The following is a 16,649-nucleotide window of genomic DNA, read 5'->3' as shown; positions in this document are numbered from 1 at the left end:
GCCTCTCGGTGCCCCCTGCTCGCCACATGTGACCCTGAAGCGGGGCCAATTTTCCAGTCCCCGGCTCTGAGCCAATCCAAACAGCCTTTGGCGCACCGCCGAAGGGCCCCACTTCGGGGCGGAAGAGCACCGCGTCCCCCACCCGCCCAGCCTGGCCAAAAGGCTTGCAAGGATGAACGGGGGAGGGGAGGGGAGGGGAGGGGGGAGTGGGGACACATTCCTGCCAGGGACAGGAACCCGACCCAAAAGGGACCCTCCCTGCCCTCCCTCCCTCCTCCAGTTCGCGCAGCTCACCCATTCCCTCCCACCCAAAGCGGGACCAGCTTTCAGCTCACACAACCCCGACTGGAGTTCGCGGGGCTTTTGAAGCCGGGTTTGATTGGCACGTGTGTCTGCCAGGCTCCCGCGTGCCCCGACTCCGCGTGTAAATAAAATACTTCGTGGACCGGGGTGGGGGAGGGGGGCGCGAGCCACCCCGTGGTGCTTCCAGGGGCGTTTGGTGCAGCGTTTCGTCCTTTTTTTTCTTTCTTTTTTTTTTTTCTTTCTTTCTTTCTTTCTTTCTTTCTCAGCCGCGAGCGAAACCCGTCACGGCGCGCTTATCCAGCTTAATGCATTCCGCCGGACTTTAAATAATGATATTTTTTTTTAAAAAAAGATATTTAAGAAGCCCGACACCGCCGAGCTCCTAAATCAGCTGAAACGTCGGGTAATCGCGATTAAGGCAGTGTTTTGTTTTGTTTTTGTTTTTGTTTTTTAAAAAAACACAATGCAAGTTTTGTTCGAGGAGGACGCGAAGAGAAAAAGAGCCCGCGAAAGCCACACGTCTACAAATCAAGCACGCTCTAGTTCAAGCCTTTTCGGCGAGGCGTTTGGTTCGCTGCTTTTCCACTTTTTCAGCAAACCCCAAAACAAAAGTTCGCCAGAAAGTTCCCTTCTCCAAAAAGAGGGGGATCGCGCTTGCAAACCAACTTCCCACCGAGAGACCCCTATCTCGGAGCTCCCCGCGGCTCGAAACCTGGCTGGCATTAACCCCGGTGCTGCCCGGCCAGAGGGAATTTCCGCCCTCGCCCATCCACCCACCCACCCACCTCCAAGCCTGGGTCGGGCAGATCTCCCGCAAACTTCTCCCTTTGTCAACTCCTACTCCATCCATTCCCTTTCCTCCTCCCCCAGCAGAAATGAGGGGGAAGGGAGGGGAGGGGAGGGGAAGGGAAGGGAAAGGAGGGGGCTGGCAAAAGCCACTTGCAGGGCGAGCCAGGGGGGCAAGTGACAGCGCCGACTTACCACGGGCACCCGAGCGATCGTCCCCGGAGTGCAAGCGGCGCCGAGCCCTCCGGGACCCCCTCCCCGAAAGACTCACACGCACCAGCCGACCCTCTTGCCCGCCTAGAGGCTGAAGCGGCCACTGAAGCGGATGCGCCATCGGGCTGCCCAACCCGGGCATCACCTAAAAACCGAGAACCGGGACTCCCGCGCTTGGCTTTGCAGCTGCTGAGCGCGGAGACGGCCCTTCCTCCAACCCCCATACCCCCTCGACCCCCTCAATCTGGCGTCCCAGCACAAGCCGCCAACGCGGCGGGACGGCCGGGATGGGGGAGGGCGCCCCAACCGTGGCGACCCCGAGAAGAAGCTGCAAGAGACCGACCTGATCCGTTGCTGCTGCCGCCGCTGCTGCTGCTGCCGCCACGGAGCCCAAGGACCCTCCGTACCTCCAGGGTCCCCTCTCCGCCCGGACTCTCTTCTCTTCTCTTCCTCCTCCTTCTCCTCCTCCTCCTCCTCCACCGCCGCCGCCACACACCCGCTGCCCGCCAGACACAGAGCCGCGCGCGCGCGCCCCCGCGCCGGGCGCCCTCCGCTCCGCTCGCAGCTTCCCCGCCCGCCCGCCCGGCTGCTCGCTCGCGTGCCCGCGCTTCCCCCCTCTGCTTTCCCTCCCTGGCGCGCGCTCGCTGCGGTTCTCGGGGAGGGGGCGAGGGGCGGGGACGGGCGGGGCTGCTGGCTGGCTGCTGGCCGACCGGGGACTTTCGGGAGGTGGGGGGGCGGGGGCGGGCGGTGCGTCAGAGGAGCTCTGCCGGGCACAATGCGGCGCCTCCACCGCCTTTCCTGGCCGGGCGGGATGCCTCGGGACGGGGCGCGGCTGCGGCAAGGGAGGGGGTGCTGCTGCTGCTGCTGCCGCCGCCGCTGCTCGGCGGCTCAGGTGGGCCGGGCTGCGCAGGGAGGAGGAGGAGGAGGAGGAGGAGAAGGCAGAGGCGTCCGCCTCACAAAAGCCCCCAGCCCGACCGCCTCACTCGGCCGCTCCGAGCAGCGCCCCCAGCCAATCCAAGAGCGCAGGGCAGCCGCGCAGCCAGCCCAGCACAGAGAGCTGGGGACCCGGGGAGCTGGGTGCCCAGCCCAGCCCAGCCCAGCCCAGCGGCGGAGAGCCAGGTGCGCACAAGCAAAGGTGGGGCCGGAGCAATCGATCCTTCCAGGTCCGGGGTGCGAGAGAAGGGTTGTCGGGCTCCGGCTCTGCCCAGAGTCTTTAGCCCTCGGCGATGCAGGGTGGCACCTAAAAGGGTAGAGGCTTCCCGTTACCCAAGCCGTCCCGCCGCAAATCCGGTCCCGGTCTGGCCAAGGAGGCTTCACCTGCCGCCTGGTGGGTGACCTGATTGCCCCGCTGTGCCCCGCTGTGGGGTGGGTTGCGCTGCGTTTGATCAGCCCTTCCGTGTAAGCGGGACTTCCTGACCAGCAGCTCCGTCCTGAGTTGCCCTTCCTTGCACTAACTGGAAGTGCAAGAGAAGCCAAAAAAAAAAAAACGTTCTCTGGGGACTCCTGTTCTGGAAGTCTATCTGGGGTTGCCCGTGGGGAGGCTTCCCTGCCAGAGGTGCTAAGTCCCTTTGAAAGGTTCCGAAGAGCAGAGCTTTGAGCCACAAAGGGGAACCTGGAGAACATCCAGTCTTCCCTGTGAAAAAGACCCAGGAATGGGGAGTCCATCCTCTTTCAATAGCAATAGGACTTAGCCAAGGGTCTTCAAACTTGGCAAGTTTAAGGCTTGCGGACTTCAACTCCCAGAATTCTTGAGCTAACATGACTGGAAGAGGAATTCTGGGAGTTGAAGTCCACAAGTTTTAAAGCTATCAAGTTTGAAGATCCCCAAGTCTTAGACTTATATACTGTTTCACAGTGCTTTTACAGGCCTCTCTAAGCGGTTTACAGAGCCAGCCTAATGCCCCCAACAATTTGAGTTCTCATCCTCATTTTATCAAACTCAGAAGGATGGAAGGATGAATCAATCTGGAGTCTGGCGAGAATCGAACTGCCAAATTGCAGGCATCCGGCAGTCAGCAGAAATAGCCTGCAGTACTGCACTCTAAGCACTGCGCCACCATGGCTCTTGGTGGCTCTTCAACCACTGTTTCCACCCCCATTTGTTTCCCTTAATATTTTAGCACAAATCTTGACTTTCTGTCATTTAAAACAGGGCTCCCTAACCCGGGGGGCCTGCAGCCCACTACTGGGCTGTGAGTTGTTTGGAACTGGGCCAGGGAAGCAGCAGGTGAGCGCACATTCACATCCACGCTTGCACGGTGGATGAGCGTGTGCGTGCATACTCCAGTTGTGCAAATGGTGGAAGTGCACGCCAGCCACTCGTGCGAATGGAGCTTGGTGTGTGCACTGGCCTCTGCTTGCACAGAATCATCCCCTCTCTTTTTTTCCCCCCCACACCCCCAGTGCCAGTCCACAAAGGCTGGGGAATTCTGATTTAAGGTGCTCTTTGCTCTGGAGCATTTTTTTTTTTAGCTTTTTTTCAAGTTTAATCATAACCAGATGTTTTCTCCTAAGGCCATTGAGGATCTGTAAGAGAAGCAATTTTTTTTTTAAGGTGTGCCGCCCAGCATTGAGTGCTTCCATGGGATCTCTCCAGTGCTGAAGGGAGTTGAATGGCAGGAAGACTTTCTTACCATTTTATCCATGCACCTCCCTATTTTTTTTTAAAAAATAGCTAGGTTCACAGTCAGCTTGTCACCCGCATGTATCCTTTTGACGCCAGCTGTTACCAAGACAATGAAAAACTTTTATATGTGCCTCTAGAGATTCTCAGTCAGCCAGGTCATGGTTGTCCCAAAGGTATTTTTCCAAAAGGCAACTGGACTTTCTTAAGGTTTTTTTTTTTCCCCTTGAAAACATTTTGCTTCTCATCTGAGAAGCTTCTTCAATTCTTCAGTTCTTGCAAAATGTTTTCAAGGGGAAAAAAAAAAGAACTAAGAATGTCCAGTTGCCTTTTGGAAAAGCACCCTTGGGATAAATTTACCTGTGCCTCACTTACCTTTCCTTCTCTTATGTTCAGTCCTGTGTCTTCTCAAGAGCATCTTGAATCCCCTTTCTGACTTCTAGAATATCAATGGCCGTGTCCATTGGTTCTCAGCCTTTTCTTCATTGTGGGGCCCCTTTAAATTCCTTTTGTGGCTATGGACCCTGTCCATGGGCCACCAAGTCTTAAGTCAAGGTTTAAATCATAACGTTTCTATTCTGACCTAGACCTTCCCAGGATCATGAAGCAGACTCTTCGTTCCGATAAAACCCCTTTTATTTATTTATTTATTTAAGGTGAATTCCTCTCCAGCAAAGTCCCGGCAAACAGTCTTTAAAGAGATTTCACAACTACAGACCTTTATCAGGCTTGGAGAGTTGCCAGGCCGATATCTTTCAAACGCCATGCTGTAGTAGCAATTACTTGGCAAGAAGTCAGGAACACACCTTCACCCTAATGAACTGACCTAATTGTCTCCTGCAAACACCACTGCCCTTGTGTTTATTCCCTATGGGAGGGGCCATTCACCGTCCACCTGAGCTGAGTCGACCCTTGTTCCTTAGCTGTTCCCTTCCCCTGGCAGCTCTGTGCATGTGCATACTGGGAACAGGCTCCAGCTGTTCTTCTGCCCCACTGATCTTCAACTCCGAACATAGCTGATAACTGTCAGGTGGTCCTGGCCCCATCTCTGCCTCCGACGCAGAGCACTCATCAGAGTCTTCCCCAGACTCCAGGACTGGCCCACGTTCCTCCCCAACCTCCTCACTGTCTGACTCTGTTGCCAGCTCTGCTGGCCGCTGGAAGACCACAACAATTTCCTAAAATCTTCGCAAAGTCCTTGTGACAACATCATGACACCCCGCCCCCAGGGGTCTGTGGACTATAGGGTAAGAACCACTGGCCCAATCAGTTTTGGGTCACCCGGAAGACTCCCTTAGCTGTCTCATCAAAGATGAGAATGTGAAGCATACCCCCTGGCAGGTCTCTGGATGGGGAGGGAGGGAATGAACATTCCTTGGGTGGACTCATGCCGACTCTGGAGCTAAGTAATTGCCATGACGTCCTCATACTAGGCTTGGAGAATTGTTGTTGTGGTTCACCGGCAGCAGGTGTGGACATCTGAGGTCTCGGAGAGCAAGGACTCGGATGAGGGGCCTGCGTGTGATGCAGAGATGGGGCCAGGACCATCAGGGAGTGGAGTGCTGCCTTTGGAGATGGTGGAGGCTGGCAGCAGTGATGAAGAGGTCCCCGAGGAGCCTGAGCCCAGGATGCGTGCGTGCAGGGCTGCTCGAAGGAAAGAGCAGCTGCTGCAGCACAGGCGACTCGGGAGTAAGGCTGCAAGGTAATGGCCCCTCCCTTAAGAGATAAAAGCCAGTTGAGAAACCGGAATTCTTTGCAGAAGGCAAAGCAGTTTGGTACTCGAGCCTGGTAGACGTTAGAATATGTGAGTTGGTATTTGGAGACTCTTTAATTTATTGTTTAGGAACTTTATCTGTTGTTCTTGGCAGACAAAAACTTGGCAAGGCTCTTCCTTATTGGAGCTAATTAGTTGGAAGCAGCCTTTTATCTGTGAAGAAACAGTTTTCCTAAATGAAACAGTAAAAGGTTGTGCTGGTACCTTTGTTTTGTGTTTATTCTCATGGAACCAGGTTTGGGTCAGAATAATAGTCTTCTCCAAGACTTCTGTCCCTACCACCAACATCTGCTGGTTCATCTTGATGAATTGTAAAGATGGCCACGTTAAGACCATCCCATAATATGATGACATTTTGCAAGGCTCCAGAGGAACCGTATGCCTCTGGGAAAGGTTGAGGAGCACTTCTGACATTTTCAACCTATATTTTCAGCCTGAATGCTCAGGAAATGTCCCCTTGAGCAGCTGTCAAAGCTTCCTTTCCTGAGCTTTCTTTCTCCTAACCTCACAAACCAAGCTATCTCTTCTTTATGAGCTCATCCATCTAGCTTGGACAGGAGCTTAACTCTTTTTAAGACACCAAACAATTCCCTGATTTTTTTAATTTTTTGCCTTTCCTCTAGGTTGGAATTCAATCTTCTTATGCTGTAACATTACTCTCCATCATTTGCTTAAAAATAAGGCCAGACGGGGAACTCAGCGAGCCCATGGGGGTTTGAGCCTTAGCGATTCAAATGTTTTATTAGTTTATCAAAATATAAAAAAAAAGAAGTCCAAAGAAGAAGGAAAATAAGGGAGGAAAGGAGGAAGAGAAAACAATGTAAGACAAGGAAAAAGAAAACCATTAACTGCCAACTCCCTTTGATGCAGTAGAATAAGGTAGCAACATAAAACCTCATCTTTTTTCACTTTTAGGTAATCTATATATATATATAAAAGTGAAATACCACTCACGCATCACCACAAAATCTCCAGAACCGTAAAGCTTACAAACCAGTGGTGGGATTCAAATTTTTTTTACTACCGGTTCTGTGGGCATGGCTTGGTGGGCTTGGCAGGGGAAGGATACTGTAAAATCTCCAGTCAGAGGCGGTATTTCCCGGTTCTCCGAAATACTCAAAATTTCTACTACCGGTTCTCCAGAACTGGTCAGCACCTGCTGAATACCACCTCTGCTACAAACTTGAAATTTGGCACGTATGTTCCTCTTGGCTTCTAGGTGCTCCCTAAAAAGGACTTTTCAAAATGACCATCAGAGCATTAGTATTTCGTATATTATTATTAACACGCTCTGATGCTAAGGAGTTCTACTCCCGCTCCCCACCTGCAAAACACAAGCAGAGGATAGGAGTTTCCATTTCAGTTTCACAGCAGAAAGCAGCTTTAGTACAAAACAGTTGAGCTAAGCCACGCCCAGGCTCCTTGCTGTCTTCTTCTCGCTCACACAGTAAACACTGTTTCAGTTTCCAAACAGCCCTAAACTCTCTGACACACTGACAGGATGCTAGCCAGATGAGTACTGATGGATCCTGGTAGGCAGAGGCAGAATTCCCCCCCCCCTTATTTTCCTCCCCCAAAACTAAGCCCGACCACATAGTTTCATAGCAAAGCACACAGGTAACCAGCTATAATATATATCAGCCATTTCTATAACAACTGAACGTATCTAGTCAGCAAAACCCCAAATAGTTTTATTTATTTTTTTCCACCTCAAGCACAAAGTCCAAAAGCGGTTTCCAAATAGAAAGAAAAGTAATTGTCTTCTTTTCTTTAATCAAAGCAGCCAATTTTGCCCTCTCTGCTAAGTTCATCGACTTTTTCAGCTGCCGTGGGATTCAAGATATCCTTCCATTTTGGGGAGGGTTTGAGTTTTGAAGGGCATGCCTGTCCCAGAGGAGGGATAGAAGAGCAGATAAATAACGAAAATGTACAGGTAGTCCTCGACTTACAACTCCAATTGAGACCAGCATGTCTGTCGTTAAGTGAAACATTGGCTATGTGAGTTTTGCCTCATTTTATGACCTTTCTTGCCACTGCTTGTTAAGTGAATCAAAGACACAGCGATGGTCTGTGGTCGACCTGTGACCCTGTCTTCCCCGCTCCCCCTCAGGGTGTGTCATAAATCACACACTAAATTGAGGACTCAAATTTGTAGAAAGTGTCAGGATGTCGTTTTCATCCCATGTGAAGGAATCTTCAGCTTCTGTTCTCTTAGGGCAGACGTGGGAAAACAATGGCCCCCTTCATGACTTGTGGACTTGAAGCAGTGGTGGGATTAAAAAAATTTTTTACTACCAGTTCTGTGGGCATGGCATTGCTTGGTGGGTATGGCAGGGGAAAGACACTGCAAAATCCCCATTCCCTCCCCACCCCACTAACCTGCTTTCCAGCTCCGTTCTCCTGTGCATGGCAACAAAAGAAGACAGAGCCGATCAGCTGGGACTCGGGAGGCAGAGAATAGATGGAGGTGGGGCCATTCAGAGGTGGTATTTGCTGGTTCTCCGAACTACTCAAAATGTTCGCTACCGGTTCTCCAGAACTGGTCAGAACCTCCTGAATACCACCTCTGCCTTCAAGGATTCATGAACCAATATGGCTGGTCCAAGAATTCTGGGAGTTAAAAGTCCACAAGTCATTAAAAGGGCCATCCTGCCCCACCCTCGTGTCTTAGGGCTGCCATTAAAAGCTACCAAACTTTTGACCAAAATTTTGCCCAATTTAATATCTGGAATTCACTGGATTCTACAGTAGTAAGAAACAGAGAAAAATAATAATAGTTAAACAGCTAGTACATTAGCCCAATTTTAACAGATTGACAGAGTGGGAAGGGACCTTCTAGGCCAGAAGTGGTATTCAGCAGGTTCTGACCAGTTCTGGAGAACTGGTAGAAGAAATTTTGAGTAGTTTGGAGAACCGGCAAATGCCACATCTGACTGGAGATTTTACAGTATCCTTCCCCTGCCATGCCCACCAAGCCACACCCACAGAACTGGTAGTAAAAAAAAAAATTGAATTCCACCACTGTTCCAGGCCATCTAGTCCAACCCTCTGCCCAAGCAGGAGACCCTACACCATTTCTGACAGATGGCAATCCAGTCTCTTCTTGAAAGCTTCCAGGGATGAAGCTCCCACAACTTCCGAGGGCAACTTCTGTTCCATTGGTGGATTGCTCTCACTGTCAGAAGATTTCTCCTTATTTCTAGGTTGAATCTCTCCTTGTTCAGTTTCCATCCATTATTCCTTGTCTGGCCTTTGGGTGCCTTGGAAAATAGCTTGACCTCTTCCTCCTCTCTGTGGCAGCCCCTCAAATATTGGAACACTTGCTATCATGTCTCCCCTGGTCCTTCTCTTCACTAGCTTCTCTTCACTCTTCACAAACTTAACCACTTTATTTAGTGATAGAATTCATGGTGAATTCCACTGAAATTACAGGTAGTCCTCAACTTACAACAGTTCATTTAGTAACCGTTTGAAGTTACCACAACACTGAAGAAAGTGACTTATTTCACACTTATGACCATTGTGGCATTCCCCATGGTCACATGATTGACCTTTGGATGCTTGACAACTGACTCACATTTATGACGGCTGCAGTGTCCCAGAGTTACATGATCCCCTTTTGGGACCTTCTAACCAGCAAAGTCCATGCGGGAAAGCCAGATTTACTCAATAACTGTGTTACTAATTTAACTGCAGCTATCTACTTAACAAACAGGGCAAGAGAAGTTAGTTGTAAAAGCGGGCAAAACTCAATTAACAACATAAAATTTGGGCTCAGTTGAGGGCAACCTATAGTAAACCTGGACGTGTTGGCCAAAATATTACCCAGAAAGTCTTATTTAGGGGACATAGATTAAGAAAAGCTGTTTGAAGGACAGTGTAACTTGAACAGTATTAGCAAATGCTTTTGGGAAAATTCTCTCAGATTTGACATTCAAGCTACTTCGTCTGCAAAAAAAAGAAGGATCTTGAGGTAGGGAATTGAGATGATCATGAGGGTTTCCTCCTGTAAAAGGGCAGTGAACAGTAAGCAAAGGAGAATCCCAAACACATTTGCAAGGTAGACTGAGACTCAAAGATAGGCAAAGATAAGCAAATCCTATCCCAAATGTTATGTCATATAAGCTACTGCCCATTTCCTTGTCTTGGAATCAAGATTTATAGAGTTCCCTTGATGTCTTCCTGACTGCTATCTCTCCTTAGCCCTATCAATATGAAAGCCATTAACATTGCAGGATTCTATCTGAGTCAGTCATGGGGACCAAAGGTTTATTCTTCCAAGCTTTCAGGCTCTTGCTGGAGCCCATTCTTCTTGAAATTCTTCTTCCTGAAAGCTTGGGAGAATAAATCTTTGATCCTGGTGACCGACTCAGATTGGATCCTGCATCATTATCCTGGGATATGTATATTTGCCTTCATTTGCCATTAACATTAAATCTGAGCCCACAAAGTGCTCCAGAGGTACTTGCTAACATAAGTTTTAGATTAGATTAGATCACTAGAGTTGGAAGGATCTTGTAGTTCACCTAATCCAATCCCCCATCCAAGCAGGAGACCTTACATCATTTCTGACAGATGGAAGTCCAGTCTCTTCTTGAAAGCTTCCAGTGATGAAGCTCCCACAACTTCTGAAGCCAAGCTGTTCCATTGGTTGACTGTTCTCACTGTCAGAAAATTTCTCCTTATTTCTAGGTTGAATCTCTCCTTGTTCAGTTTCTATCCATTCTTTGTCTGGCCTTCAGGTGCCTTGAAAAATAGGTTGGCCCCCTTCACTCTGTGGCAGCCCCTCAAATATTGAAACACTGCTATCATGTCTCCCCTAGTTTTTCTCTTCACTAGACTAGCCATGCCCAGTTCCTGCAATCGTTCTTCATATGTTTTAGCCTAAGCCACTTTGTTGCTTTGGTTATTAGATGCCTGACAAGGTTATAGTGATTGCAATTGGCCTGCAAAGTACAAAGCAAGGGAAGATTTTAATGGCACAGAGTTGTTAAATGCAGCAGTACAGCTATCATGTCTCCCCTGGTCCTTCTCTTCACTAGATTAGCCATGCCCAGTTCCTGTAACAGTTCTTTGTATGTTTTAGCCTCTAGTCCCCTAATCATCCTGGTTGCTCTTTTCTGCACTCTTTCTAGAGCCTCAACATCATCATGTTGAAAATAAGGCATGCAGGTGCGGCTCAGTGCTTGGATAAGAAAATCAAAACCTTGTTTAATGTGTAAAGCCAATTGTAGTCTCCTTCTGCCTGAGGAAGAAATACAGGTGAGATAGTTAAGCCATGGGGAATAATCTGTGCCTCCTGCCTTCACACCTCATGATAATGACGGTGATGGAAGCGATGTGGAAAGTGCAACGGAGTGCAGCCAGAGAGCAGCTGTGTTCTGGTCAATTCCAGCTGTTAAGGGAGTCCTGTGAAAACAGCCACAGCGGGGCTCTGAATTGGGTTGTGTGCTGAATGGGTCTCCAATGAACTCATGGCTGTGCATATGGCAGGAAGTCATCTATGCCCTCTGCCCTCCCTTCTGGCACATTAGAAGCTGCTGGCACTTGATATGCTCACCCTGTCCATGATCGTTCAAAGAAAACTTACAAACATCAGTGTTGGGAGGAGGTATCCATATTCAAGATGGACAGTGATGGATATACATATACATACATGCATGCATACAGGCATACATGTATGTATGCGTGCCTGTATGTATGTATAGTTCTATATATATTGGGTGTAATATATATATATATATATGTTTTCTTAAGTTTTATATATATACATACATACATAGATACATACATAGATACATACATACATACATACATAGATACATAGATACATAGATACATACATACATGGACAGTGATGGATATACATATACATACATGCATACATACAGGCATACATGTATGTATGCGTGCATGTATGTATGTATAGTTCTATATATATTGGGTGTAATATATATATATATATATATATATATATATATATATATATATATATATATATATATATATATATATATATATATCATACATACATATATACATATATATATATGTTTTCTGAGGTATATATATGTTTTCTTAAGTTTTCGCGGGTACTTACATGTATGGCATTCAGCTTTGTTCGGGTATTTTCCCACGTCATTGTAGTTGTGCTTTTAAAGTTGTAGCAACGTTTTGACAGAATCTCATCTGCCATCATCAGGCTTCTGTATAGTGTTCATCTGTGAGTCAGACTTTTACAGTAGTTTGTAAAAGTCTGACTCACAGACGAACACAATACAGAAGCCTGATGATGGCAGATGAGATTCTGCCAAAACATTGCTACAACTTTAAAAGCACAACTATAATGACGTGGGAAAATACCCAAACAAAGCTGAATACCATACACACACACACACACACACACACACACACCTATATATATATGTATGTGTGGCTGTATATGTGTGTGTGTGAGAGAGAGAGTTATGTATTTGTACACTTTTGAGAGCAGGCAACATAATTTCATTTTTAAAGTGTGCCAGTGTGCCCACAGTAAAAAATGACAATAAAGGTTAGCATTGGAGATCTACCTTTTCCATATCTAGGAGGACAAGGAAACATCTTTCTACTGAAAATTTTGGGGGAAATAAGAAAGGATCATTTACAGAAACCCCCAAAGAGGGAATCAACTTATTTTCCAAAGCACCTGAAGGCAGGACAAGAAGCATCGGATGGAAACTAATCAAGGAGAGGAGCAACCTAGAACTAAGGAGAAATTTCCCGAAAGTGCTCCAACGCTGGAGGTTTTTAAGAAGAGATTGGACAACCATTTATGTGAAATGGTATCGGGTCCTGACTGAACAGGGGGTTGGACTAGGACTTCTAAAGTCCCTTCTAACTGTTATTCTGTTCGCTCAGGCTTGGAAGGAGACCAGGTAAAGAATTCCAGAAATGCTTCCACGGCTCTGCAGATACTTTCAATCACCGCCGATATTTTTGAAGAGAAAACGTGGGATGGGTTTGGCCAACCTGTTGCTCTGGTGATGCTCTCTTGCACGGCTGGAGGCAGACTCGGGAAGATGGCCAGTCTTTGGAGGGCTCTAGTTCAGTGGTCAGGCACATGCTTTGCATTTAGGAGGAGATGGAGTCCATCTCGGCATGTTGAGCTTGAAAGAAATTGAGTGGGAGGAGGTCGAAAAGATCGCAGAGATGCTGCCAATCATTCTTACACGTTTAGGCGTTGATGGGAAAGATTCCTAGACTTTGGCACAGGTCACTTTTCCCTCCCTCAGACACCCCCTCTCCAAGGAAAATGAAGGTTAATCGATTTCAAATGACAGCAAGACGTCAAGCCATAAGCCTTGTTACATACCTTTGGTGCACAAACAGAAATTATTTTCACTGTCTTAGTGCTTGCTGTTGCCAAGTCAAAGGTTCCCATCCTGTACAGGATTATTGGAGAGGTTACTCTGAGAAAGCCTGAGGGATTCCACCCCCCACCCCACCCCAAGTAAATGTATTGGTCTAAGTTTCCACAGATAACAAGAAATATGTACAGGCAGTCCTTGGCTTACAGCCACGATTGAGCTCATAGTTTATGTCGCTAAGTGAGACATTCGTTTGGTGAGTTTTGCCTCATTTTAGGACTTTATTTGCCGCATCTGTTAAGGGAATCGTTGCAGTTGTTAAATGAATCACACAGATGTTAAGTGAATCTGGCTTCCCCAATGACTTTGCTTGTAGAAGTTCACAACAGATGATGAGATGAGATGAGTAGAGAAGAGGAAGTGGAAGAGGAAGTGGAAGAAGAGAAAAGAAGAGAGGAGAGGAGAGAGAAAAGAAGAGAGGAGAGGAGAGAAGGGGAAGAAGAGAAAAGAAGAGAGGAGAGAAGGGGAAGAAGAGAAAAGAAGAGAGGAGAGGAGAGAAGAGAAAGAAGGGAGGAGAGGAGAGAAGGGGAAGAAGAGAAAAGAAGAGAGGAGAGAGAAGAGAAAGAAGGGAGGAGAGGAGAGGAAGAAGAGAAAAGAAGAGAGGAGAGGAGAAAAGAGAAAGCAGAGAGGAAAGAAGAGAAAAGAGAAGAGGTAGTGGAAGAGGAAGAGAAGAGAAAAGACAAGAGAGGAGAGAGGAGAGAAGAGACAGGAGAAGAGAGGAGAGAAAAGAAGAGAAGAGAAAACTTTTATTGTTACTTTTTGTTATGAGCACACTGGTCCACATTAAAAATGAAATTTGGTTGCCTGCTCTAAAAAGAAAGTATATATCAACCTATACACATACATAACACGTATCTACACATGCTATATACTGTGAGATAGATAGATAGATAGAGATAGATAGATAGATAGATAGATAGATAGATAGATAGATAGATAGATAGATAGATACTGTGTTTCTCATATAATAAGAGCCGGGTCTCTTTTTTATTTGAGCCCTGAAAAGCTAATGGCTGGAAGTCGTCTTTTGGGGGTGACAATTCCCCCCTTTGCATCTTCGGGCGGGCGGGCGGCGACGGCTTGGATGTTGACCTCGGCGTTGGTGGGGCACTTTGTATCGGGGTCAACGCAGGCAGCACCATATCCGGGTGTGCAACAAAAGTACTTCCTAACGGCAAGCCCCCACACCATTCCCCCCCCCCCCCATTTTGCATGTTTTAATATAGGCCTTAATTTCCATATGGCTCTTCGGCAGGAGCTGCTGTGGTTTCTCTCCTCAACGCTTTGCTACTCCGTTTTTGGCAAAAACTAAAGAAAGGGAGACAACAAACCAGCAGTGACACAAAAGTGCCCCATGTATATTTGCCTGTCAGAAGCAAAATAGGGCAATTACTGAACTGTGCAAAGTCCGCTGCAATGCAGAGTGTCACTTTTAACTTAACAAAACAAACACAAGTGGGACCACATGGACGTGGGAGTTCAATATCCAAAGATGTCAATATAAAAGCACTTTCCAGTCTCCCATTTTAAGTTTGAAACATACTTCTGTTTTGGAAAAGTTAATAGCTAATAGTTTGTGATTTATACAAGGGGAGACACACCACACACTTAACAGAATAACAGAGTTGGAAGGGATCTTGGAGATCTTCTATCCGAGGGGTCACCAATCTTTTGGACCTCAGGGACCACCAAACTCATAATTTTAAATTCCACAGACCAGAGACCCTGGGAAAATCCCAAAAAAGTCTGCAGGAAAATTCCCCACCCCATTTTCCTACCGGTCAATTATTCTTTATTTGGGATCGCAGGATACCGTCTCCTGCTCAGTTCTCAGGGGGAGAGAGAGAGAGAGAGAGAGAGAGAGGAGAGGGAGAGGGGAGAGAGAGAGAGAGAGAGAGAGAGAGAGAGCAGGAGCAGCAGAAGTCTTTCTTTCTCTCCCCCAAACTCTGCCAGAAATGAGTTTTTGCCAGTGTAGCCTCTTTGACCAGGATGCCTTGCAGGGTCCCAAAGACTCATTTCTGGCAGAGTTTGGGGGAGAGAAAGAAAGACTTTTGCTGCTTTCCTTGCATGCAGCCAAAAGCAGAAGAAGAAAGAAGTGGAAAGAAGCAGCCCAGTGGCCAGGCCAGGCACATGGGGCGAGTGGGGCAAGTTTCCCCCCTCTGCCCTTTCCCTCCTCCCCTCACTACCTCATGTTGTTCACAGTGCAAGCGACGCAAGCCTTGTGTTCCCGCAGGCCATGTGGGCAGCACAGCTTTGTGTTCCTGTGCAGCCTGGATTAATTGTTTTGGATGGTACTTTGGGGGTGACATTTCTCTATGGACCACCAAAATTTTCTTGCGGACCACCATGGTCCCTGGCCCACTAGTTGGCGACCACTGTTCTAGTCCAACCCCTGCTCAAGCAGCAAATCCTATACCAGGGGTCTCCAAAGTTGGAAGATTTAAGACTTGTGGACTTCAACTTTCAGAATTCCTCCTCCAGTCATGTCAGCTCAGGAATTCTGGGAGTTGAAGTCCACAAATCTTAAACTTGCCCAGTTTGAAGACCCTTGCTCTATATCATATACTTGAGAAGTCAGTATATGGTCTTCTAGGGGTTTCTTTTATTTACATTTTTCTTCCCAGCTCTTCTCTTTGAAAATACATAGACAGACCATGTGTATATCAGGCATTGTCCTTCTGAATTACATGCCAATGGTTCAGTCTGCAAAAAAACAAACAAACAGAAAGGCACGTTCTATAGATTACTATATAGCTTGTGAACACTTTCACAAACTATATAGTAGCCTATAGAACATGCCATTTTTCCTCTATAGTTGAACCAGCAGATAACTGGGGAGTCCCAATTAAAGATTACTGAGAATTCCCTGTCCCAATTAATATACATTTTCTTATTTGTTACAAATATTATTTATAATTCATGAAGTTATAGGATTGATTGCTTGTTCTGTTCATAACAGAGATATGTGTGTTTTTGTAATATTATCTCTGTCTAGATATAGATAATGATAGAGATATACATATAATAGATATGGATATAGAAATAATAGATATAATAGATAGAGAGATAGAGATAACAAAGATAGATATAGATATAATAGATATAGATATAATGGTGATAGATATAATAGGGGTAGATTAAAAAAACCAACCTACCTTTCATCGAGAATCTGCATACTGCACAAGTCAAAAAGAGGACTAGGAAAATATTTACAGACCCCTCACATCCCGGACATAAACTGTTTCAACTCCTTTCCTCAAAACAACGCTATAGAGCACTGCACATCAGAACAACTGGACACAAGGACAGTTTTTTCCCGAATGCCATCATTCTGCTAAACAAATAATTCCCTCAACACTGTCCAACTATTTACAAAGTCTGCACTACTATTACTATTAATCTTCTTATCACTCCTTATCACCCATCCCCTCCCACTTGTAACTGTATGACCATAACTTTATCACTTGTATCCTTACTATTTATATTGACTGTTTCCTAGTATGATTTGATTGCTTATTGTACCCTATGACTATTATTAAGT

At 46.8% G+C, this 16,649-nt stretch overlaps 1 protein-coding gene and 1 long non-coding RNA gene across 2 annotated transcripts in view; both read right to left on the bottom strand.

Annotated features, from left to right (window-relative positions):
- KLF12 (KLF transcription factor 12) overlaps nucleotides 1–4,691 on the bottom strand; it is a 233,940-nt gene extending 229,249 nt beyond the window's left edge. Inside the window, exons 1-2 of the mRNA XM_087967505.1 lie at nucleotides 4,687–4,691; nucleotides 1,646–2,204 (exon numbers count right to left, since the gene is read on the bottom strand). Of these exons, the coding sequence (XP_087823631.1) occupies nucleotides 1,646–2,204; nucleotides 4,687–4,691 (564 nt within the window). The remainder of the gene's footprint in view (nucleotides 1–1,645; nucleotides 2,205–4,686) is intronic.
- Nucleotides 4,692–7,409: 2,718 nt separating this feature from the next.
- Nucleotides 7,410–16,351, bottom strand: LOC148130602 (uncharacterized). Its single transcript, XR_015750009.1, has 3 exons — nucleotides 16,264–16,351; nucleotides 13,054–13,123; nucleotides 7,410–7,583 (listed from the first exon to the last, which is right to left on the bottom strand). It is a non-coding gene; the product is annotated as an uncharacterized LOC148130602 (long non-coding RNA).
- Nucleotides 16,352–16,649: the final 298 nt, after the last annotated feature.

The sequence above is a fragment of the Notechis scutatus genome, chromosome 5 (genome assembly GCF_049901735.1).
Source record: "Notechis scutatus isolate UNSWTSFEM ecotype Mainland chromosome 5, rNotScu1.2, whole genome shotgun sequence".
Lineage (NCBI taxonomy): Eukaryota > Metazoa > Chordata > Lepidosauria > Squamata > Elapidae > Notechis > Notechis scutatus.
The sequence above is the reverse complement of the archived record's forward strand: the minus strand, read 5'-3'. Positions and strand labels throughout refer to the sequence as shown.